Raw genomic sequence first — 25,549 nt, forward strand, 5'->3', positions numbered from 1 at the left:
GATTTACATGAGAGATTTCCTTTCTCCTCTGTGCTTTATGGCCGTGCTGCATCAGCTGAATTGTCAGCAGAGTATCTCACAGGGGGGAAAGCTATCAATACAGAGAAGAGAATAAAAGCTGAGCGGTGATATGGCTCATCTCTCTCTTCAGAGGTAAAGGGGGATAATTTCATGAATGAAAAATTAAGTCAATAAATTTACAACAAAATGCCCCCAAAGCAGAGTGTGGATTCATATGTGACAGAATGAAAGCTTGCTGATCCCACTTTTCACTTAAAAACCAGAAGTCTTTGGAATCAGTTTCTGTTTTTCTTTTTTTTTTATCTTTCTGGCCTCTTAGCCTGCCAGGGTTGTGCCGCTCTCCGGGGAGCTGTGGTTTCTGAAAGGTTCCTCCTCGTACTTAATCCCTCCATCTCTTTGTGTCCAGGCAAAAAATATATCCGCATGAAACTCAAGAGGATGCCGAAAAGGAGGCCTGGTCGAGTGAGGGGGGTAAAAAAAAAAGGAGCTGCTTTCAAACAATTCGCTATGGTACTGAAAAAATGAAGATAAGACTAATGGAGGTTTTGCAAAATGAGAAAAGGCTGAATTTTGCTTTTCAGATTAACCTCAATTATCCCACTTCAGAGAAAGATGACTTAATCTCAGTATTCTGTAACAATTATGATCGTCAAACTTGTCCAATGTTTTTTTTTTTTTTTTTACTTTAAGCAAAGCTGGATAATGTAGAACAATTCATTTAACACATATATGGACAAATGAAGTTTAATATGGAGGTTGGAGACTACATCATCAACAAGACATACTGCCAGGTATGGGCATTTATCATGCCACAATTGTTCATTGTTATAAAATTTATTATCAAGTATTTGTAGTTATGGTAACAGCAATAAGTTCCAATAAATTATGTTTGAAAACCTGGCTGTATTATCTCAATTATTTTTGCTACATTCTTAAGACAGATGTGTTAATAATGTGAACTGAGTCAAAATCCAAATGATGTCTCTTTACAGGGATGACCCATTTTGTTTAACATTTACTGTGCTAATAATTCAACACAACTGATGTTACAATTATTTAACAGTTTTTATTTACACAGTTGCTAAATAATTTGAACACAATTTAAATCTTTAAATATATTTCTCTAAGTGGCGCCTGCCTGCTGTTTAAACACTAAAGCTTTGGTTGATCGTTGTCGAACATGAGTTTCCTCCTTCTGATGGCCGCTTCCAGCAGGATGACGCATCATATCCCAAAGTTCAAAACGTCTCAACATGACAAAAGGTTCACTGTACTATAACGCAGTCACCACATCTGTGAGATGGAGCCTAAACTATGGAAAAGTAGTATTTTTCCATTGTCCTGTTTGCTCTTTTTTTATATACTTTTCTACACCTGGAAAATAAAGAAAATGCATTTCTCATTTTATTTTGCACAGATTTCTGAGTTTAGAGGGGCTTTCCACTCTAACACAAAGTAAGAGCATAGATTCAAATCCATCCTGGGCTGTGGTGTATAAAACCTGGTCAAGAACCCAGGTGTACCTCTTAATAAAAAATGCAATAACAAAAAAGAAAGACCAGCCGTTTTATACATCATGTTCATCATCATCATGTCTTTATTTGAGTGTAAACCAACTCTGAAAAGAGCATCAGCCAGCTTTTTGATTATTGGATTTAACATGATTAATCTAATGTGCAGTCACTGATAATAAAACATGATCACTCCAGTGCAAAAAGGATCACTTTCACCTCATTTTGCCCTTATAAATAAATGCTGTGGTCATAGAAGGAGACAGTTAGATTATTGTAGTGGAAATAAATACAAAGGAGGGAGGCTGAGAAAAAACCTCGCTCTGTCAAAAGTCATCCATAATAAGACTGCAAGAACTGTAACTGAAATGTAAAAGTGATCCCATTTTGCAGCGTGCATAATAAATAATGACACTTCCATAAGAACTGTCTGCAACCTCAGTTCAGTGTAACAGCTTAACCTAATCTCCTCTCTTCATCTTGTACTTGGTTTAAATATTTGCATGTGAGAATGTTGATAATTGTGAGTTTTGTTGACGTGCGTTTGGACACAACCAGGCGTCCGGAGGCTCATTGGGTTAGTAACAAAATCAGCACATTAAATACATCACAGAAGAAGAGCTGCAAAAATAACTCTCTTAAAAACAAATAAACTTACAATCACAGCAGTTAGTGTTGAACTCAAAGAAACAATTCATTTAGTCACTTCTGTTTTTCATTAACATAAATATTTACAATCCAGCAGAAAAAAAAAAGCCATCATACTTTACATAAACGAGAACAACAAAAACGTAACTGCAGTCAGAACCACAAACAGGACGAGTGAGAATGTATGTAGTGTGTAGCTGTTCTTATATTAGTCATTCTGCAACTAATGAGAGCTCAGCCTCCATCTTCAGAAAAATTAATCATTAAAGCAGAAGAAAATTCAGGGCAGTGAACTGCAACCAAAAAATAGCAAAAAGGAACAAAAACTTTCCATTTAACCAGATTTTGTTTCCTTTAGTGAAAAGGAACTAAAAGCACAAAAATAATCCTGTATGATGGAATGTTTTAGGGAATGGGAATGTCTTCATTCATAGGTTTACATGATGGATTTAAAGATAGAAAGAAAAAAACAAGATGAAACGTAAAAGATAAATCTTGTGGCTTTGCTCTCATCAAACAACAAAAAAACCCTTTCAACTATTTCTTCTATTGCCGAGATAAGGACAAAAGTGAGGAGAAAATTTGCTTTTAGGTCCATCTTTGAAGAAGGAGGCTGGGCTGCCTTCGAAGCAGCCAGGCAGCTCTAAAAAGGAGCATCTCCCCTTTGTTGTGATTCATTGACGTGGCTGCATGTCTGTGTGCTGAATCCTTCTATCACACCTCCTCTTAAGGCTTTCAAGCTGATTTGGATCAAAGTCAGTCTCAGGGGAATAATTTGACATAAACATAAAGTTAAGGAGGGGGAAAATCATCGCCTACGACCGTACTCCACTAAATTGTAATTTTTCAGAGAAGTTTCTATAGCTTCTGGCTCTTTTGATTGACAAAGGGAGGCTTAAGCCGGCATTAATAGCTTCATCTGACAGTTGTTTTGCAGTTTGAACATCTTAAAGGCTGAATGGTTTTACACTGAGTCTGGACTGATGGGGAATAACCTCAAAACAAAAATAGGAGCGCCACAGACTGAAGCTGAACGTTATCAACAGCGCGGGAATAAAGAGGAAAACAAGTGTTAAAATGTTAAAATGATCCCCACACTGGCCAGATGATTGGATTAGGACATCATTACACTAGGCTGGAAGCCACTCAAATACGATAAAGCAGCTGCAGCCGCCACCATTCCAGTTCTGGAAACATTTCTGACTAGAAGGGAAGGGACAGGAGGAGCAGAACTTCTTCTTCATGGGGGATTGGATTAAATATATATATATTCTGTTTTGTTTCAAAGCCATCTTTCCTCTGTCCAGTCGGGTCGGGAGATGGCAGATGACGGGCCTCTATGTAAAGTTCTGAAGGGGCTGGCTGACCCTCATGCACACCCAGTAAAAGGCCCGAGCCAAGGTGACCAGAACCAGGAGCAGCATGACGGCCCAGGAGGCGTAGATCCCCGGGTAGGTCTGTGCCTTCACCCACGTTCCAGCCTGAAGCGAGACGGGACAGAACAGAGCCGGCCCTTTAAATGACGCTACGACAACAATGGGCTGGCTCCAGTCCACACATGGAAAATCCAAGTAACCAAGCGGCGTAAAGACATAATCATATTTGCAGAGGTTCTTTTTCTGGAATGCCCAATTATGTTGCTGTAATCTTCAATGAATTCCAGTTAAGCATCAGCAAACTTTCACTGCTGATTAACTTATTAACATTTTTGTGGATTAGCTAATAAATCGCTCTCAGTAAACCCCAGAAAAAAATTAAACAGCCATGTATTAAATATTTTATTTTATTCAAGAATGAGTGTAAAACCTCTCATGTAATGTAAAAGGAACTATAAAACAAATCTACGAGCTAGAGTCGATATTCACACCCAGTAAACGTTTTGTCACATTACAGCCACCAGCTTTAATAGATTTTATTTGGAAGAAGCTGTGGAAGGAACCAGGACTGAAAAGTGTGAGGGACACAGAAAAAATTTTCACTGCAGATACAGGATTCAAATTACAAACTAGAAGAAAATGGTTATGGCTGTAAAAAGGATGAAGACTTATTTAAATATTCAAAATTTAAACATCAGAAATTTTTCTCAGAAAATTCTGTAGAGGGCAGGCCTTAAATATAAAACTATAGATAAAGACTGGATGGATGGATGGATGGAATGGTGACAGAAAAAGACAAATGGATGGATGGTTGGTTGGGAGTAAAAGATGGATGAATGAATGAATGAATGAATGAATGAATGAATTGAGAAATGAAAGAAAATGATGATTGGATAGATGGACAAGAAAGGATGGAAGGATGGATGAAAAGATGGACGGAAGGATGGATTAGTGCATGGATGAGAGAAAAGGGTGAATGACGGATGGACAAGAAAGGACGGACGAAAGGATGGATGGACGGTCGGACGAACGGATGGATGGACAGACGGATGGATGGACAAACGGATGGATGGAGTGTAGGAACCCCGTCAGAAGTTTTCAAACCTCCAGATCAAAGTTATTTCTTCCAGCTGTTAGACTGAAACCCGATTCCCTGAGACAGAAACTAAAACACGAATTAGGTCAGAAAACATCCTCCTCTGACCTATATATCAGTTTTTCTGCTCTTATATTAATAATGAACAATCCGGATTGTTTTAATGATTCAGGTTTCTTTCTGGGTCCGATCTCTCATCTTCTGTTGCTGATCGAACGTATGTTCAACATGTTAAAGCTGTTGAAGATCAATCTTTAGATCCCTGCATTTATAATATGCTTTTTTTAAATTAAATCCAGAAAGCCCTTTGAGCACCTCCTTCCTTTAGGTACATGCTGTTAGAAATTTGATGAAGTGCACTCGTATGAAGACTTGGCGTTTATCAGCTCTTGTATCGTTCTCCTAATTAAAACAGCCTTTTTCATAAAACTAGATTAAATGGTGAGACATTTACTGGCTTCTTCACAGCTCTAAGCAGATCTACACATGTTGTGCTCATCTTGCACCCTCTGATGGTCATGGTGTAGGTTGCAGCTTCTATCTATTTTTGGCTGACTTTTTAAATGGGCAGTATTATGTAAAATCAACTCTTTTTTTAGCATCATTTTATAATGTTATTCCCTCATCAGAAACATACCTACGGTGTTGCTTTGATTCTTCCATACATGTTTGAGAAATCCTTTCATCTCCATGGCAACCATTCAGCTGTTCAAAACGCACTGCCCTGGAGGACACAACTCCTCAGAGTTGTAATTTACAAGCCTCAAAGAGCGGTCCTCCCCTGTAACTCCTGCACTCAGCTCCTTCAGACTAGCCATCAGCAATTGGCAAACACCTAGAGGAACTGAGTTTGTTCCAGAAAGAAGTGAAGTTTTTAAAGAGACAGAGGCCCAATTTCAAAGCATTAAATTAGGAAACCACATTTCTTTTGGCCAAGTTATGTTTTATACATATACCATTTTTATAACAACTGAAATTAGCAATTAGTTGATTGTGCTATAAAATGACACAATGTATAGAGGAAATACATAATACTGCCCCTTTAATTGAGAGGATAAAAAAAAAGATTGTTGGCATTCCGACTGTCTAATATGAAATCCTTGTTGGGGTTCACTCACCATTAGTCCAGCAGTGGAAATGCTGAACAGCAAGCAGAGTAGAAAGCACCACAAGCTTCGCCTCCGGGGATACCTCTGACCAATGGAGGACCTGCGGAGGAGGAGAGGAAACGTTAGATTTTTTTATTGCTCCAAACAAAAACCACCACGGCATACGATGTTTTAACAGCAACCATTTTAATGACCAGGAAAGGCGCAGATGTTCACAATGCTCAGCACATCTGCTGTCATTAACAATGGCTTTGTTAGAGCTGGCATGTGCAGCGCTGGGTCTGCAGAAAGGATCTCTTATTACTCACAACACTCAATAAGGCCTAGCGCCATGTTTAAAACTTTAGCAACAGCAACTGCCTTTTTTTTTTTTTTGCTCTAGTACCTGTAAAAAAGGAAATAAAGTAACACCTCCAGAAATACTTCCATTTATATTCTGACCTGACAAAGTTTCCTAAATAAAGCTAATTATAAACACAGTGATGAGTTCTGCTGTGATAAAATTAAATAAAAAAAGTCTCCAACTTCTGACTTAGTCTTTTTAGTCTAATTGCAGGAAAAACGACTGCATCAGAAGTGGAAAAAAAGCACTTTGTTCCTTCTTCCCTCACTTTTTTTCCCCTGACAGTTTGAGCTGTTGAGGCATGGACCTTACAAATGAAAAACAAAGACCTTCATCAATCAGTTACCAACTTGCTCACCCAGCTGCAGACAGATCAGCTTTGCACGAAGGAGTCCTGTCATGGACCATTCTTTTTCAAACGCTACCATAAATTTTCAGTCGGACTGTTTGACATCACTGAGCTGATGTGCGTGTCAAAGAGGGAGGAAAAAAAGTTTTCACTCACTTTGTTCTGCGGAAAGATGCTTTATAACCATCATCAAACCCACTTAGACAAGAAAATAACCTGAAAATACCTCATCCACCTGCAAACTGTGCATTTTTTCTTTTTTATACATTTCACTGGACTTACTCTTAAGAATAATTCCAGCATCTTCATCTTCATCCACAATGCAGATATGACTCATCACTAATTATCACTTTCACCTCATTGTTTATTTCTTTTAAGGCACTTGAGCTGTTTTAGGTGAACACAAATCATATTTATTTAGCTGAATGCATCAGAGGTGCACTGATAAATCAACCCCAATTATTTAATTTGGGGTGATCTGTGGTCAGTCAATAACTATGTGAAATCGATCAAATCCACTGATCTTATCTACCTTTGAAAATCAACCCCTGTCCAATTTTGCTCTGTACTGAAAGGGGGTGACAACAGTAACTCCTCTGCTTCCAAATCAGCTAATTTCTCAATATATTTAGCAACTTTCCCAAAGGAAAAATAAAACAATGGGTATTGGCCAAAATAAGAATCAGCAGCTCAGGTGTTTTAAAGATCTGTGATCAGTCAGAAAACTGCGATCTGTGCAGCCTTACTATAAATAGTTTTTGGTTTAACTGTACATGTGCAAACTAAAATTAAATGGCAACTTAAAATTCCCAAAGCTTGCAATACTTTTATTTTTTGCTCGTTTTACACAATAAACAAAATTGGAAGAAATTTCAAATTCATGTGCTGCAGAGGTCAGTATTTTAATATAGAACCTCTAAATCTATGACTTGACTGAGTGGACAGATAAATAGACGACTAGGTACATGGATAAATACAATGTTTACTTAATGGGACAGAGAATAAAGTCTGAAAAAGTACAAATATTTTTTATATTCAGTAATTTTCCATCTTAATCAAATTTCTGCCTCAGAGCCCTGGCTATTAAAAGGGCGTGATTTAAACAACCTCATAGCTGCTTTTCTTTTCATTTGCAGCTGCTCACAAGAACATTGTGAAAAACACTAAGAAGCTTATTTATACATTACAGAGAAATGGACTGCAGCAATGTTCAAACTAAATCCTCCAGGGCAGGACATTTTCAAATTGAAACTGAGGAGGAATAAATAAGTTCAGGCTTTTTATCACCTGAAAACCAATGGGAATGTTTGATCTTTTCTCTTAGGATGGCTCTGCAGGTTAAAGCTTCAGCTAGAGGCCAAAGACGGTAAAGAAAATGAGCACAGAAAAAGTCAGCTGATGTGTGAGAAAAAAAAAGTGTGTAAAGCTACTTACACTTTTTTGCAGTGCGGGCACCTGGCCAGCGTCCGGTCCGTGAACTCTGTCCACTGAAATCACAAAAGTTAAACACCCTGAGCACCAAATGGAGCCAAAAAAGCAAGCTGCATGTTTGCCAAGGTTTCAGCTACAGTGATAAAAACTTATCAAGTGTGCCCACTGTGAAACACTTTTTATTTCCCGCTAACAGGCGTTGCAGTTTTTTGCTTCAGCAGGCACTTTGTACTTAAAACTCTATTCTCATTTCCATAATAAATATACATGAGGAGTGAAAATACATCCCAGACAGACCAACACAACATATCATCACTGCTTGGGTGAAAACTAATTAGTCTACAAACCCACCCAGGGCACAGATTTGTATTTTCATTCAGCCATCTTGTCTTCAAGCGGTTACGTAAATCTAAACTTTAAAAACCTCCTTCTGCATCAGTCAGACAATATTTAACAGAATTATCCGTTCTCCTCCTTTTTTTATGTCCTCTCTTCCATCATATATTTCATAACTATCTTTACTTGTCTTGTACATTGTTAAAAAAAAGGCAGCAAGGAAAAATGTTTCTTTCCCTTCAACATAAAATGACCACAATACATCAGCAGTGTGTTGTTATGGCTATTGATCTGCAGCGATAACTCAACATATTCTTGGCTCGCAAGAAGGATGTCCTGTCTTTTTAATAATTTACTTGCACCAGCATATTTCATAACAAATATCTTGTAGACCTGCAGAAATTCTTCCAGAATGCTTCAGTTGGAGGGAAGAAAACTCACCCGAGGATCAAAAAGACAAAAGCCAACGTGCTTTTATTATTATTCTGCTTGTCAGCAAAGCAGTGGAACTGCTCTTTAGTCTATCTAAAGCTTTGCATACCTGTATGTTAGTTACTTTCTTCTAAAAGGTTTAGGATTTTCTCTATTTTTTACTTGACAGCTGTGTTGATGCCAATATCAAGGCCCCTTTCACACTGCTACTTCCATGCTTTTCTAGCGTTATAGAAAAGCATGGTAGTAGCAGTGGTGGTTTGTTAATGACCTTTGGCCTTGTTAAAGCTACACAAGATAAGGTTGACATTAGATAAATTGATGATTGAAATAATCGTCAACTAATTTGGCAATAGATTAATCGTTAACTGGAGAATGCCTTTAAAAATTGGTAATTTTGTCAAAAGTATAACATACCCAGAGCAGTAATTAAGCAAAAACTGCACAAGAATATATACATTTTGGATTTAGGATATGAAAAAATATGTTCTATCCAAAACTCCTCAAATGATAATGTTTTAGCTCCTAATGAGCACCTTTTGCAATCTAATTCTTAATGGGTTGCTCCAAAAATTAATCAACAAATCAGCCCTTCACTGTATTGATGTAAAGTCGAGCAAAGAGGGCTGAGATTTTCACATGTTGATGTTAGAAATAACTTTATTGTTATTGAGACAACGATAAAACAAATTACTTCTCATAATAAAATGCCCACCTCTAAGTTAGGCCAAAAGCCTAACTAGAAACAAACACACCTTCAAATTACACTTACATTGATGAGCTGGGCTACCAGCTGCAGAGGAGCATACATACACCTCCATATTGCACAGAGATTGGTTGATTGAAGGAAGTTGTGTGATTTTTAGGTTGCTTTTTAAAGCCAGAAATCAAATAAATCTGCTCAGAGCAAACAGAGAAGAAGGATTTATCATAATCCAGCGACATTCAAACAATATGAATGATCCTGAATACCGATAGTGGTCTTAATCTAGTCTGAAGAAAGTTAAAATAAACAGTTTCTTATAGTGTAATTAAATTTTTCAAATAAAAAATTCAAACAAATTTCACCAAAAAGGACTGTGATGCAAGCTGAATTCTGACAATACTTGTTTCTCTTTATTATTTTGATGTATTTTTAAGGAGAAAGCCGTTACCAAGAAGGTGTTGCTGCAGTGTCCACAGGAGACCCGGGCTCCAGCAGGCTGAGGGTCAGGACTGGCCGGCCCAGGATGAACAGGACCCAGATTTATTATCCTCTTGCTGGAAGGAGACAGGCAGGCACACAAAGTCAGCATTCCCACCACAAGTGAATTATCACAATCATGATAAAATTTGGTGTGAGAGCAAACTGCGTTGTCATAAAGCCTGATGTTTTGAGCCGCTATCTCAAGGGCGTGCTGCAGCACGGCTTTATGAAATCCATCAACAGCCTGTCCTCTCATTACTATACACAAAACCTCCATAAAAATCTACTTCCCCCGACACAGACAGCGGCTCGGAATCACTGATCAGACAGGGGAACGGAGAAGTGTTGGTTGAGTCAGCGTGTCTGGCTTGAATGCAAAACAGTGACACTGGAGGTAAAATTTAAGAGTATTTAATGAGGGAAAGTTGCCTACGAGGAATGCACACAATAAGCAAAAACAGCTTGCAGAGCTCAGTAAGCAATTATACTCCATTAGGCTGATGTTAGTGAAAACAGGAATATTATGTAAATATGTCCACTTATGTTTAGAATATCTAACAATGTACCGTTTTACCAGAACGGTAAAACGGTACAAGATTTCAGCAAGAAGTTAAAGAGTAATGCTTTTAAATACAGCTATATATTTAATTCAACAGAGGTTGTAGCTGAAAGGCTAACTATGATCAGCATTTATAGATTTATTATTTTATAAATTCCTGATTTCAGATAGTCTTTAAGCTTAGTTTAAAACAATTAGATGCGCACAAATCAAGCCGTTTCCCTGCAGAAACAGATATCAGTTTTATTTTAGGTCTAACTTGCTTATTCCAGTTTATATTGTCATGACTAACTCACAAATCCGTCTGTGTAAACTTCATTATAATTCAATAACTGAAACATGTCGATCACATTTTAAAACAAACAAAGCATGTTCTGCTGTTACTACTTGATTATTACTAAACTCAAAACAAGGAATGTCCTGTTGATGTGTTTAAAGACCGAAACAATTGGGAGTTTAAAATCTTAAGACATTTAATGAACAGATACCAAAATAATGAATAATAAATCAATGTTTATTGCAGGTAGAAGGAAAATTAGCACCAGTCGTCTGATTTGTACATCTCTAAAAAAATGTTGATGCCCTGATTGCAAATATTTAATTTTAGGGCTTTGCCACCAAGTTCCAGTCAGACACGACATTAAAGTTGACACACACAGCTGCAGTCTTCAACTAAATCTCATCTTTCTCCTGCTAACAATGCTTTTATGTGGAGAAATTTACTGAATTGTTAGTCCAAGATCATCTTAAAAACATCTGTTACCGTCAAAGAAGTCAAACATAAGGTTAAATCAGGAATGTAATACGCAGATGTAGAAAAATAAGCTTTTTTTGTTCTTTAAAAAAAATTGCCTCAGAACTTTTTGGTCAAACGGAGACAGTACACCACAGGCAACAGCAGAGTTTACTACAACCAAAGGCTTCATATAAAAAAAGGAAAATGTGCCATTACTAATTTTATATTTCGAGAGAAAACCCTGGTAGGGGACATCATAGTAGTATTTTTGGGTTCTCAATGTGGGCAAACTTGAGTTTTCATGCTATAGTTATATAATTACAGCAAAGGCAAATAGAAAGAATGGCTGGTTACATTACACAGAAATTATATAAATAGTCAGGGATGTCCTAGAAGGTAAATCATCTCATTTGTTGCAAATAATTTCCCAAACTAAAATAAAAATATCTACTGGGCTTAAAATAAAGTTGCTTTTTATGTTTATCCCTGATCACTGGTGCACTTGCTGCACTTGTTGCTAAAGAGAGGACAACTGTGTCTTGATTCAAATTGCTCCGATGTGCTGGAATTGATTTTATGTCTGCATGTATTTAGTGCAGCCTGCTTTATGATCCACAGCAAATAAAAAAAACAAACAGCATCTGCTGATAAAATGGAGAAGATTGAACTGCAATATCAATTCCTAAATCCCACCACCTCTATGAAGCAAACCAGGCATCAAAATCATAAAGTTCGGATGAGTTGCTAAAACAATACATTTATTAGGACCGACAGCTTTGTGTTTTGGGATAGACTGTGTGTATTTTTCTCTAAAGAGGCTTGGAAACTCTTTGCACCTTAGAGACAGTAGACAGAAAGCTTTTGTCAAAACTGCAAAAATTGCCTGAGGATTTTTTCGAATCTCTTTATTCATCCAAACTCCATTGCTCTAAAAAGTGTCCTGAGTATAAACCGATATATGGATGATAAAATTAGCATGCAGCTGGAGATTCCAGGGGAAAAAAAAACAACTTTTACAGTATGAGCTACAGTAACTTTCCACATTTCATAATGCTTGCCAAATAGAAGTAAAAAATTCATGCCACGAGGTTTAATGAGGTTTCCTCATGTTAACTGTGCTGGCAGTAAGGCCTTCATTGAAGGCCCGCTGTTCTCACTGCACCTTGCTTCCTCTGCTTTTCTTTCCTTCTAGCAGGAAAGTGTGTTACAGGAGTTCTGCAGGGCTGTGCATTCGCAATCACAAAACAAACACAGAGTTTCTCACCAATATGGTCGGGGACAGGCAATCCTCTGAGAAGTGACTTTGCAGATGAGAAGACAGTTGCAAGGGCAGCGAACGTACTTCTTTCCTGCTGGGGCATTCTTAATGGGCTGCAGAGGGAGACAGAAACGCTCAGGGGATCAGAAGGCAGCAGAACCTCAGAGCCGAAAAGGAGAAGATAACGAGCCAATTATATGTGATGGGCGAGGATAAATAAATAAATAGTACAGGAAGGAGAAAATTGTTTTCTAGCACAAACTGTACACAAACTGCAAGTTAAGGTGGTGATTTATAACTAGTAAGAGTTCAAATGTAAAACAATAACTCAAAGAGCCAATTAAGCAGCGTGTGGAATGGTATAAGAACACCAAAACTTTTGCATTTGTTTTGTGAAATAAGAAGTGTATGTTTATAAAACTTAAGCATAAATAATAAACTGGAGCGCTATTTAGCCCCAATTATGTTTGAGTGTTTTATTAAAGGTGCGCATAAAATGTTTTGTTGCACATAGTATATTTTCTTCAAGGCATCAACTTAAAATCACAGATTGTTTCACATGTACCATCATATAAGGTTTTAATCAAACCTTTGCAACAACATATTTCTTATAACAATCTGATACAGAAAAACAGTGCTGAACTGTCTTAAACATTTCCTTTTTAAAAACAAAGACATAAATATACTAAATTAAAATCTATTTGATAACTCTGTACCAATAAAGCACACTTAAATACACTAATAGCTTTCCAAATGTGGTTAATCATGTAAAACAAATAACATAACTTTAGTCTGTTCAATCAGTGCAATCAAGAGAATAACAGCCAAAGTAAAATAAATAATAAAGAAACTGGAACTGACAAAATGATAGATTTACCATCTTGGTCAAACGCAAAAGTAAACAGCAACAAAACTAATTTTGAATGGTTCAGAAAGTGCAATTAAGAATTCTACATATGATGTAAAACAAATAAATAAATAAAACATGATGTAGCTCAGAGCACAAAACAGAATTAAACTGACTAGATCTGCCCTTTTGGATCTGGCACATTGTCACCAATACCTGATCTAGATTTTTTTTTCCCCCCAATATTGGGACCAATACAGACATTAATATCAGATTGGTGCATCTCTAATTTGTACTTTTACATGTTATTACTTGTGTTGCACTTCTCTGACTGGTTTCATTTAACTAAATATTTTTTAGGTGTTCTGACAAAATAAATCATGCACTTTTGTTTCCTGTGACTGATATACTCCATTGCTTTGGTATAAATATGCCTAAGTGCAAAATCTTTGACTTGCAATGATGTTTATTGCAGTCAGTTTCCACCTATTGATCAAATGAAAAGAGACAATCCAGATTACATTCAGATGGGTTTATGCTTCACCCAAAACCTTAGGATGGATGCTAGCTGATCCTGTTTTTATTTATTTATTTATTTACCATTTGAGCCAAAGGGAAGCTAAAATGGTGATGCTAAAACGCACAAACACATTGGCTTGTTTACTGCCATCCGCTCAAGGTCCGGGACATTATTATATGCATAAATCCTAGTTCTCTCGTTTGTAATCAAGAATGACATATTGTGGACATTACAGCTATAATCAGGAGTCTCTCTAATACTTCCATGGATCAAAGCCACTAGCAGACTCATTCAGTACAATAAACACTCTATATTCCTCTGTTACCCCTCTTCAACTGGAAATTATTTTAATGTAATAAGAATACAAACATTGAAAGATGTGCACTGCAGCTTCAAACATTGCTGCAATAATGAGCAGATCAACAACCGGTCATGAAAGAAGATCATATGTGCCTAACAGAGCCCAAATAATGATGTTAATAAACAAAGAAAATGGCACATTTAATTTAAATAACTGCAGGTGCTTATATGATTGACTTAAAACAGCTTAATTAGAGACCTGGGTGACAATATACTTGATAAAACATGCCTAACAGTGCATGTCTACACAAGCTCTACATAATGTATTGTGTAAATCTACATATGTTGCCTCCATCTGCAAGTAGTTATTACTTATCGGTACGGCCTGATGCAAATCTTACATTTCTTCTCCCATCTGCATATTGATCTGCACTGCCAGCGATGCACCCTCCAGGAACCACGTCAACCTGTGAATGCAGCTGTGATTGCTGGTGAAATTACTCGCAGCGATTTCATCAGCGCAACTGTCAAATCGTTCCCCCCCTGCCTCAATCAACGGGAACCTTTTTCTGTGGTCGAACACATGATTAGAAGTTGGCAAGTAAAGTTTGGGCTGAGCAGCTGTTTTCTCGTCACAACTCTGCAGTCTCTGGATAGAGGTAATAATTTCAAAAGACTTCAGAGCATTACATCAAATAATTGAATCATTGTTGTAATTACCACACAAGCATAATGAGAGCTATTGTACGTGCAGGCATTTTTAAACGTGTCGCTTATGTCTGTTCGTGTCCTTGTCTCTGCAGAAATCAGCTCTGATTATAAATTAAATTATTTAATAATGCTGCGTGTGATGAATATTTTCATTATAAACTTCACTGACAATATGCCATTTGGAAGAAGACCTAATTACAAACTGACTTATACTGCATTCATCCAACCAAATCAGTCTGAACATTAATTTGGAGCTCAGAAGTTTTCTTTTTTTCAAAAAAGAAAAATTCAGCTCTTATTTTTGAGTCTGTTGTTCATTTCTACCTTTTTGTTTTACATTTAAAACAACTACCTCAGTCATTAGAGTAGGAATTGTTCTGTTTATGCTTAAGGTAAGTGTTGGAAATAAGATCCAGATTCTGGACTTAAGGCTACATGAATTTAACATGAACCTCTTCGTCTTTACAGAGACACATATACCCTAACATCCAGTAGTGGCCACACTTCCGCTAGTCCAAAGAAAAAAATTTTATTTAGCTTTAAAATATTTAGCACAATTAGTTTTCCCAAAATTAATATTAAGTGATATATTCTAAAGTACTATTTACATGGTTGCTTTGTAAACTTTCAGATGAATAAAGCTCAACATCTGTGTTAATGCACAGGTTACTGACGTAAGAATTCAAGTAGTTAAGACGTTTATATCCATGCTCTTATTTTGAAAGGATTGAGCAGCTCTGCTTCCTGTCCTCACAAAACAATAAAACACAGACAATAGAGGACAAAATACAAACATAAATACAATATCTATATAATAAAACATGTAAATTACAATGATAAAAAAATTGATTGGTGAGCAATGATTGTAATCTTTCAGTGACAGATATAATTTGAATTGAATACTACGTTGTTGCAGTGCTTTAACAATGACAGAACTAACTTTTTAGTTAGTACTGCTGACATCCCACATTAAGACTGTATAACTGACAGCAGGAGAAATGAAACTGGCAGATTTGAATGCTGTGTAACAGTTTGCAACACATTCTCTACCTTTGGAGGTTATCCCACATAGATGCAGACAATAACTACATATGTAGTTGTATTAACAGGTAACTGAATATTAGAACTGTTGTTAAAGACAGGATAGGACTGACTTTGGGCACTACTAACTTAGATGGTTTGTTAGTGTGTGTGTGAGCACTATCACCAAAAGTGCATCTTAGGAACAAAATATTGTATTTTCCTTAATTACAATATTTTGTCTCCATGTCCCTAACCTCTATAGGATTAGGGACATGGAGACGTAAAAAAAACAACAACCACAAAAAAAACTAGGACTAAATGGAGAAAGATGATCTGCAGAGGCAATCTCTGAATGGAAAAGCTGAAAGAAGATGGTGAATTATAACAATACTGAAACGTTCAAGTGATAAAACAATCAATAGACCTTTTAAAATTGGTTAATTTGACACACAGCCACAGTGCATCCGCTGCACTTAATTATGACCCAATTACTCAGCAATTTGAAGGTTCTTCCTGTTTAATCCTCAGATATTAAATTTATTGTGATCCTAACTGATGAAGTGAGAGTGAACACCACTGTGAGACCCAAACAGCTGTCTGAGACATCAAGAGGGAGAATTGTGGCAGCTTATGAGTCTGGTAAAGGATTTAAAAAGGTCTTATAAGAATTGGAAGTCGGTCAGTTTAGTTTACTGCATTTTAACAATAATCAGCATTGTTACAATCGAAAGGCCGATTGAAAATAGCAACTTGTGGATCATTATTTGTTCTTTTCTTGTTGAAATCTTTGTGGTTCTGTTAAAAAAATAATCAGGCCTTAGTGTTTGCTGCAGTGTAATGTTTGTTCTGATTGCGATAGGAGTTGATATTGCTCAGTATGCCATAAAAGGGCTGTCAGTTACACAAAAACAATCTTAGCTCTCCACTGGAATATGCCATGCTCACCTGCTGGCACACAGCACTTATGCTCACAGTCAAGTTGTGGATCAAACAGCGATCTGTTGGTGAATGTACAGCAGAGGAGTTTTGGAGTGGTCAACAACCTCAGTGCCTTTGATCTGGTTCTAAACTCTGTAGTCACAAACTATTTTATCCATCTTTACTGATTTTACATCCATCAGTCAGTGAATCACAAATTTTGCAATAAATAACTGAAAATATTGTCAACAAGTCTGAACCATGTCAATGTCAAATGCCTCAGCGTGCGTTTTAAAACCAGGACTGGATGTTCATATTTAGAGCTGTCCACTTATAATTGATACAGCAAGAATCTATGTTGATGCCAGTGTGATACTGAAATGGTTTATTTACTTCTAAGTGAAGTGCAAAATTAGCTTAAATTACTTCAAGAACCTAAGCTTTCTTAAGAAGTACAGTCTGCTCTGTTCCCTCTTAACAGCTACACTGTTACAAGTCTAGTCCAGTCTGTTGTCAAGACGGACAATGGAGACGTTTTTTTTTTTAACCGCTCCAGGGGGTCTTTTGTGGGTTCTAGTGTCCCTTATATGAAGGTAGGCTGACAGGAAACGGGGAAGGAGAGGGGGAAAGACATGCAGCATTTAGCGCAATCCGGGATTCAAACCCGCGACAGCTACGTCGAGGACTCAAGGCCTCCAAACATGGGTTGCGCTACCCCCTATGCCACCATGGCACGCCTGACAATGGAGACATTCTTAATTGGAAAATGTAAAGATAAAAGTCTCAAATTTGCATGTGCAGATACAAATCTAATACCGATATATCCTCCTGTTAGCTTTTTAAATTTTGTATACCCGTTTAACAAGGGGTGAAGAATAAAACTGATTTCTGTAAGCTTAATGAACCAGACATGGATGACTCTGAATCAATTTATAAAACACACAAGCTCAACATAAGGATACTTTACAATAATGTCAGTAGGAAAATGCTGAGTAAAATACAACAAGTAGCTGCTGCAAACAGGTTTTCTACACATTTTCATGTAAACATTTCAGAGCTTTCCAGAGCCGGCTACTTGGTTTTCTCAGTAATTAACCTGACATTAAAGTATAAAAATACAAATTTATCTATTGTCTATACTCGCTTATTCTTGGAGGGTCGATGCCCTTTTTTCACTTCCGATACAAACATCTGAGTTTTAGAGTTGCTGATTCCAGTCCAATACAAGAAAAACAGTGCTGAATTAACTTAAAACAATTCTTATTTCAAACACAGACATAAATGTATTCAATTATAAATAAATACAACAGCAAATGTAAAATTAATAATAACAAAACAAACTGACAAAAACAAAAAGGTTGAATACCTTGGTCAAGCATTTAAACATAAAATACAACAAACTTTTGTTTGGAAAGTGCAATTATGAATTAATGAATGAATTAATTAATTCATTAATACAATCCTTAGAGAATAGGACATGAAAAAAAGTGCAGAAATCCTATATTTTTCCATACTCTATTTTTTCATTCTTATCCAGATTTGGAAATTACCTTAATTTAAATTGTTCTGACATTTTCAATTCTGCTGAAACCTCTAGCAAAAGGTGGAGACAGTGCTGTAAATAAGTCTTTTCAACAAATTGGAATTGAGTGGAGACCCTGAATCAGATTTACAAACAGTGCAATCTGCTCAATAAATCTGTGGTAAACTGAGATCTAAACTAATTTATGATGACAGATCTAATCGTTGGTGCCTCTATTTTGTGTGTCCGAGTTTTTTTTGCATATTTAGCTGTACACTCTTTTGGAGTAACTCACCGTAGCTTCATTACAAACCCCACACTTCACCACATGCTGGTGGATCTTCCCCTCCACGGAGATGAGACTCTGACACACCCTGCAGCTGATAACAGGGGCATTTCCGCTCTCCGGGGAGGCAAGTGGGGAGTAGGGTGGAGGGTCCTCCCCTAGGAGTACAGAGGGCTGACTGGCACTGGGGAACGGAGGGAAACCTGAACAAGGAGGATAGAATACAAAATATAAGAGTAGTAATGCCTGTGTGACAAATGTGTGATTGTTGGAAGTCACAAGAGAAATGCAGTGGACTGGGGAAAAAAAGACTCATGACAAGTAACCCATTACGGCAAACAAGATAATGAGATTAGGTCTGGAGTTCAGCAGAAAGGAGCTTTAGTAGAAAAACAGTCTTGGAATGCAGAGGAGAGCCGGTTTCAACACATGAGAGTCTGGGTATTAGCAAAAGCTAAACTACACTGTGTGGAACAGCTTAACCTAAAAATCACAGAAAAGCCTGCTCTATCTTTTTTTTTTTATTCAGCAAAAACTGAGAGGCTAGTGAAAAGTGACATATATTCTCTCTTTGAAGATTTAAATGCTTTTCCTGGGAGTTATGACTGGTCGCAGCATCCCTCCGCAGCATCCGTAGTCGCTTCCTCCTGTCAATCAAATCAGGTGTTTCTAGGATGCTAGCCAACCGCTATCGTTTCTTCTATTTAGACAGCCAGAGACAACATTATGCTAAAACAAACTATTCAAAATAACAGAATGCCCCCAAAATATTCATTCTAATAGTGTCATTAAAACAAGTTCACGGAAAAGCTTAGCAAATAGGTGCTAAAGAGTTAGCATCATTTAAGCTAATAATACAACGGTTACCTGGTTCATATAAATTATATAAAACGACACAATTTATCAGAGGGAGTGTGTTCATTAGATGCTATTATGTACAATATTCTTATCAAGCAACATTAACACTCTACAATTAGTCCCTGTCATAATGAAGCTAACAGGCTAACCGTAATGCCCAGTCAGTGCTAGAGGCTATGGTAAGCTAGGCTAACAGAGGCTAGGGGCTGGAGTAAGGACAGAGGATGCATCACTCTGCATACTCACCCTCTGGTTTGTTGGGTACACCGTAGGACCCAGCGCCGGGAGAAACCCCGCCATTACCGCTGCCAAGAGCACCATCCCCCAAATCTGAGAGCAACGGGGACCTCTCGCCGTCCGCCATAACGAGAGCAAGGCGCAGGTAAGGGGGGAGAGAGAGAGAGAGAGAGAGCGCGCGGGAGAGAGGATACAGACCGATTCGGTGTTGTATTGTTGTCTCGGAAATGAAGGCGTCACATGATCACACCCACCCACCAACACCAACCCAGAGCACCCAGTACCAGTGCTGCTGAGGTAACGGTGCCCGAGGGTGTGGCACTGCTCTCACCGGGCATGATTCAGAGATGCGCCCTGATGATAACATTAGGTCAGGCGCATTATGCTTCTGTTATTTACTTATCGTGACTTCCCATTTATTGCCATCTGCACCCAGTGGAAAGACAGGAAACTTGTTATTGTTGTTTTAGGCCAGCTAATGTAACTTTAAGAAATATATGAGATCCATTTTTTTTATAGAGGTGAAGGGGGCATTCCCCAAAGTTAGGGTCATCCCTAGAAATATGAATTTAAGCGACTGTCCAGGGTGTAGCCACCTCTCACCCAATGACTGCTGGAGATAAGCAATATAAACTCATTAGGCCTATTAGTTTTATGGAAAAATAGTGATTGGTCACAAGTAAGTGACTGTAGTTTGTCAAACTTCACTTAATTTTACTTAACTTGACAACTTAAACTTGGATAAACGTAATTTGATTACTTGTAACCAATTATTGCAATCTTAAATATAGCAGGATTCGTCTTACAACACTGATGCTCTCCATCCATACTTACTGAGCTATTATTGAAAGAAGAATGGGCAAAAACCTCAGTCCAAATGTGCAGACCTTCAAGAGACTTTTGACTTGTAGCTCCGTGGAAGGTAGTCCTAAAGAGTACTGATTCAGTCGGAGTGGCTGTATTTCATTTGTAAAAGCATTTAAAACCATGCATCTTTGCATTTTACATAAAAAAACTAAATAAAATACATTAAAGTTTTTGGTTGTAATCTGCCAAAAAAAAGTGAAAACATTGCAGAGTACAATTAGATCATAGTAAACGGTGTGTTTGTTGCAAAGATGGGTCAGAAACTAAAAAGTTGGGAAACTCAGGTCTTAACCAATACTCCTTTTCTTTTGATGTTGCTTTCTTGTTCCTCTATTTCTATACTTTCGCTTCAAGCCAATTAAGTCTAACTTCTAAATTACTCAACTATAAAAAGGGCACTGTGTTATCTAAATAACCAATACTCAATTTAAAAAGTTATTTTACTTTTTTCAGTACAGACATGATGGAAAGGAAATTAAAACAAGCGTAGAACTACTGATGCACAGAAAACATTTATTATAACTTTTTCTTAAGAAGTCAGAGATCGCATATGGAAAAGAGCCCAGATTTAATTAAAATTTATAGAAATAAATTGGATTTACTTCCGTCACTGTTTTCAGGCACTAAACAAGCCAGTGTGTGCAATCCTAACTTTCCCACCAAGATGTTTGCTTATCTTTAAAGTTGAAATAATTCCTTTATCCTTCTTTTACTGTATGTTGATAAAGTCCAAGGGTCACTTCATCAGTAGAGTCACCTCCAGTTCCTGCCTGTCGCTAAAGAACTGAGCCTTGGCCTCTTGATTCTGGATGGGATGGGGCAGATGGAGACCCAGTTTACTAAAAAGAAAAAACAAAAGAGCAACAAGTGAAAGCAGTGATGTGAGAAGGAGAGACAAGTTAAGTTGTTGAGGAGGATGTTAAGAGCTGGTTGGAACTGCAAGCAAAGCTCAGGTCAAGATGTGAAACACCGATTAAAGTAAAATGTCTGATGATCCGAGTGGTGAATCTGAGCAGCAAATTCTCCTTTTGAGATCAAAAATAAAAGACAAGATTTTCAAAACCTCTCTTACTACTTTGGAGTCCGCAGATCCAGGTACTTTTCCTTTAAATCCAAGAAGACATCTTTTGTCTTTGTGTCGGGTAGCTTTATTTTAACCTAAGGGTAGGAACAAATATTAATAATGTTCTAATATCCTAAATAGTCCCAGTTTACACCAATAATCATTTCAAAAGTATAAACAAATCTTTTCCACAAATATCTACAAACATATTTTCTTTGAATGTTGGGCATAACTGTAAGTGAAGACATAATGAAGGAAAGAAAAGTAAGAAAAGAAACAAAGAAGGAAGCGCTGGAGGGAGGATTCATAGACAATGGTATCGGAAATTAAGTCTAAAAATACAAATATTTTTCCATACTCTTAATTTCTAAGAGTATGAAAATTAAGAGTATGGAAAAATATTTTCCAGGTCTAGAAAACACTTCTAGAACTGGAAAACACTTAAATCATATTCCATACTTTGTAAGATTTCTGTTCCTATATTAGACATGCACTTTATAATGGATTTCGGTTCTTATCCCAATAATGGACAGCTTGGATGCAGTTTTTGCTAGGATTTACATTCCAGATGCCATGCAATAAAACTCTATCTGTCCCTTTGACTCTCTCTATCATTAGTTGTATTGATAGAGGAGAAAAAGAAACATGAGGAAAGTGTGGGTTAATTACAAGCTGTATCGTCATCACACTATTGAACAATAAAATCACAATTTTAGGTTTCCTAATAAAATGCAGCTCCTGATGCCTAGCCTTTAACATTTAAACCCACTTTTAAATTGCATTTGGTTTTGTGTTTGTCTTTGTCTTTATTCAAATACTTGCAGATGCACTGATTAATTTCAGTGAACAACTTGCTTGATGCTTAATAAATTACCAGCATGGCTTCACAGCACATTGAAGATGGGTCCTTCTGGCTTAAGCCCAGGAACAAATCCTCTGTTCCAACACTCTGCTTCAGGATAATTTCATACCTGTAATGAGCCACATTGAAATGCACCTGAAAATTGCACATTATCATAGTATAAGGAAACTGAACTCACTTATTTAGTTTTCTGGTAAAGATAATTATACTTTCAAATGAAAGCAATTTTTATTTATGTAAAATAATTTCATGCAGGAAATCCAAATTTTATATTTAGAATACTTTTCTGTCATATAAAATGCATTAAGACCAAACTGTTAAAATCAACAAATGTGCAACTGTTGAGGCATTTGTACAATCTCTTTTATAATACTGTCTTTCCTTAAAAACACAATTTTTGAGTCAATTTGTTTGTGTAGTTTGGATTCTTATCCTACAAAGAGACACATAGAACAAACAACTTGCAATCATACCAAAGGGCAATTTTAGAGTAACCAATTAACATAACAGTCATCTTTTTATACTGTGGATGGAAAGCAACACATGCACAGAGAGAAGAACACAGACCAAGATTAAAACTTAGGATTTTCTTGCTGCAATTCACCGTGAAGCCTTTATGTTGTATTCTAACTAGAATGAAGGCAGCACCACTACAGCTTTTTCTTCTCAGTCTTACTCAGGTTGTGGTCTCAGGTCAGCCAGATCGTCATACTGAGAGCCTTCAGCAACCTCCTCCTCGCTCCAGATATCTTTACTGTTTTTCTTTGTGTAGGCAGTAGACACTAAATCAGCAGAAATTCAGTTTGAGCTTTTAACATGTTCTTGTTCAAAATAAATTTAACCAAGATAAACAAGTGCACATACCTTCTTTTTCTTTTTTAGGAGGGGGGCCAATTTGTCCAGGACCAAGCTGTCCATAGGCTGTTGCATTTTGCTGAAATAAACCCAATTAGTTATTCAACTCTACTGCACCCAGACATTACTTTTATGGAATAATTACATTAAAAACCTAATAAAACTAAAGAATATTATCCTCTTCAGCCTGCAGCTGAAGTAATTATTTTACTTCAATGTATATTTTAAATAAACTTTCTCATACTGTTTATTTGTGTTTGTGAGTAATCTTACTTTACAGTCTTCATCCTCATCTTCCTCCTGCTGAGTTGATAACAGCGCAGACAAAGCCTGCAAGTTTTGGTAAGATGATACTCCGAGAAATTCCATAACAACAAATAAGAAAAGAAGAAAAAACTGCCTTAAACCTGCAGCTGCTATATATATTATGCTTGTACTTCGGTTTTAAGCTAACTACTTTTGGTTAAAGCGAATGATAAAATTATAGCCTTATGAAGCGAAAAAACAGCTGATTAGCATGCTTACTAGAGTTCGAACCTTTGGCGTTGTCGTTTTCTGTCTCCATGGAGACTGGCTGCCATGGTAACTAGAGACGTTGACCTGAAAAGTAAATAAAAAATGCCTGAGTAAAATTAGCCAAGTAAAAGTCCTATTTTTAAAATTATGTATAAAATCATAAATTTTAAGGATATGTACATTAAGTATTTATGCTTAATTTAAACACCGTTCTAAAACACACTTAGTTACCTATTAATAACTAAACCTACATATTAAAGCAGTGGACATGTATAGTTTTTTATATCTCATATTTTAATGGTACCACATGAACCAGCTTGATGTCACATTTAATATCAAAAGAACACTACTGCTATTCTTTTTAAGGTCATTTTATATATTAGTGTTTTACACCCATATACATGTAATTTTCTACTTTTGATTTTTTTAAATATATGTAGCTTTGATATATATTATATATACACTGAAAATAACAGGTAAGATTTTTCCCGTTTTTATTCAAATATTTAGATGTTTTGTTAATTTTGTCAATATAATTTTCAATATAATTTGAATTAATCCATACATTTAATTACGTAAATTAACTAACTGCGTGAGAGGGAGAATGTCTGAGCATATAGAATATATATAAATATGTTTATAACGGCATTATCACATTTTTTGGCGGGTTTTTTCTGTTTGGAAAAAAATCATAGATGCGGCGCCAGTCAGTTTTGGCCCTCGGCGTATTCCGTAGCCAGTACATATGGCCCTCAGGATTCATGTTGAAGGTGACAGGTAGAGTCATGCCGGGAGCCTTGAGTTTCCTGCCTTTCACCGTTTTTGCGGCTGATGATGCCGATAAGAGAGAAAAAGAAGAGACATCATCGGTAAACCTGGACGAGCTGTCGCTCTACACAGCCCCTCCTCCTCCTCAAACTCTCTGGCATGAGGAGTCTGAAGCGGGTCAACTGGAGGAGAAAGTCGCCACCGTCAGGAAGTTAGCTGAGCCGTACGCTACTTGGTGCCAGTCAAAGTACGCTAAAATTAAACCCAAAGTTCAGAAGGTCGTCCAGTTGGGAAGCGACACGTACGTCTATCTACAGAACCCTCCTAAAGACTTCTATCCCCGGGCAGGAGTCATCGGTTTAGCCGGAGTCGTCGGGCTTTTTCTGGCCAGAGGATCCAGGATTAAGAAGGTCCTCTACCCAACGGGCTTTATGACCCTGGGCGCCTCCCTTTACTACCCGGAGCAGGCGGCGGCCATAGCCAGGTCTACCGGAGATTCCGCGTACGACACCGCGGTTCAAAGCTACGCTGCTGTGGAGAAGATCCTGAAGTCTCAAATTAAAGATAAAAAGAGTGACGAAAAGTAAAGACTGGATTCAAACAGCGTCTTCATTCCCTGATCTTCCTGGATGGAGTTTTGAAATGTGACTCTAATGCTCTTTGCACTAAGCTTGAATTGTAACTCAGGATTCCCAGCTTTAAAGATGTACCTCTGGTTCTGATGTCAATGTATATTATTGTAGAAAATAAGATCTGCTTGGCTTATATTAAAATTCAGGGTTTGACACATCTGTTGTGATGTTGGTATGAGGAATAATTTTACAAGAAAAGCTTCTTTAGTCCAATTAAATATGAATACATGAACTTAATGAGAATATTCTCTGAAATGTTTTCAGACAGTAAAGTTAAACTATTAAATCAGAAAAATTAACCAGTGGAAAACTGATTCTGGAATCTGAAAACTATTTAAGGGAAAATATTAACTATTCACATTTAGCCTCTAAA

General features: G+C 37.1%; 3 protein-coding genes across 3 annotated transcripts; 1 reads left to right on the plus strand and 2 right to left on the minus strand.

Moving 5' to 3' along the window:
- Positions 1-1,586: 1,586 nt before the first annotated feature.
- pip4p1a (phosphatidylinositol-4,5-bisphosphate 4-phosphatase 1a) lies at positions 1,587-19,965 on the minus strand. The gene is made up of 7 exons (XM_044134599.1): positions 19,623-19,965; positions 18,528-18,721; positions 12,398-12,504; positions 9,807-9,912; positions 7,888-7,940; positions 5,771-5,861; positions 1,587-3,661 (listed from the first exon to the last, which is right to left on the minus strand). The coding sequence occupies exons 1-7, from the start codon at positions 19,738-19,740 to the stop codon at positions 3,518-3,520; spliced, it is 813 nt and encodes a 270-aa protein (XP_043990534.1). The 5' UTR covers positions 19,741-19,965; the 3' UTR covers positions 1,587-3,517.
- A 1,008-nt stretch (positions 19,966-20,973) lies between these two features.
- On the minus strand, positions 20,974-23,860 carry dnaaf6 (dynein axonemal assembly factor 6). The gene is made up of 7 exons (XM_044133565.1): positions 23,786-23,860; positions 23,534-23,631; positions 23,270-23,339; positions 23,082-23,187; positions 22,418-22,514; positions 21,553-21,638; positions 20,974-21,319 (listed from the first exon to the last, which is right to left on the minus strand). Exons 1-7 carry the CDS (start codon positions 23,823-23,825, stop codon positions 21,217-21,219), a joined length of 600 nt encoding a protein of 199 aa, XP_043989500.1. The 5' UTR covers positions 23,826-23,860; the 3' UTR covers positions 20,974-21,216.
- Positions 23,861-24,435: 575 nt separating this feature from the next.
- LOC122840832 (MICOS complex subunit MIC26-like) lies at positions 24,436-25,333 on the plus strand. The gene has a single exon (XM_044133564.1). The coding sequence runs from the start codon at positions 24,472-24,474 to the stop codon at positions 25,129-25,131; it is 660 nt and encodes a 219-aa protein (XP_043989499.1). The 5' UTR covers positions 24,436-24,471; the 3' UTR covers positions 25,132-25,333.
- The last annotated feature ends 216 nt before the right edge of the window (positions 25,334-25,549 follow it).

The sequence above is a fragment of the Gambusia affinis genome, linkage group LG12, assembly GCF_019740435.1.
Source record: "Gambusia affinis linkage group LG12, SWU_Gaff_1.0, whole genome shotgun sequence".
Lineage (NCBI taxonomy): Eukaryota > Metazoa > Chordata > Actinopteri > Cyprinodontiformes > Poeciliidae > Gambusia > Gambusia affinis.

Coding starts and splice junctions, on each gene's coding strand:
- pip4p1a (XM_044134599.1), bottom strand. CDS start 19,740: ATGGCGGACGGCGAGAGGTCCCCGTTGCTCTCAGATTTGGGGGATGGT. Junction 18,722..19,622: donor TGTACCCAACAAACCAGAGG/GTGAGTATGCAG, acceptor CTCCTTGTTCAG/GTTTCCCTCCGTTCCCCAGT. Junction 7,941..9,806: donor ACTGCAGCAACACCTTCTTG/GTAACGGCTTTC, acceptor TTGTGATTTCAG/TGGACAGAGTTCACGGACCG.
- dnaaf6 (XM_044133565.1), bottom strand. CDS start 23,825: ATGGAGACAGAAAACGACAACGCCAAAGGTTCGAACTCTA. Junction 23,340..23,533: donor ATGAGGATGAAGACTGTAAA/GTAAGATTACTC, acceptor GGTTTATTTCAG/CAAAATGCAACAGCCTATGG. Junction 21,320..21,552: donor GATCTGCGGACTCCAAAGTA/GTAAGAGAGGTT, acceptor TTTTCTTTTTAG/TAAACTGGGTCTCCATCTGC.
- LOC122840832 (XM_044133564.1), top strand. CDS start 24,472: ATGCGGCGCCAGTCAGTTTTGGCCCTCGGCGTATTCCGTAGCCAGTAC.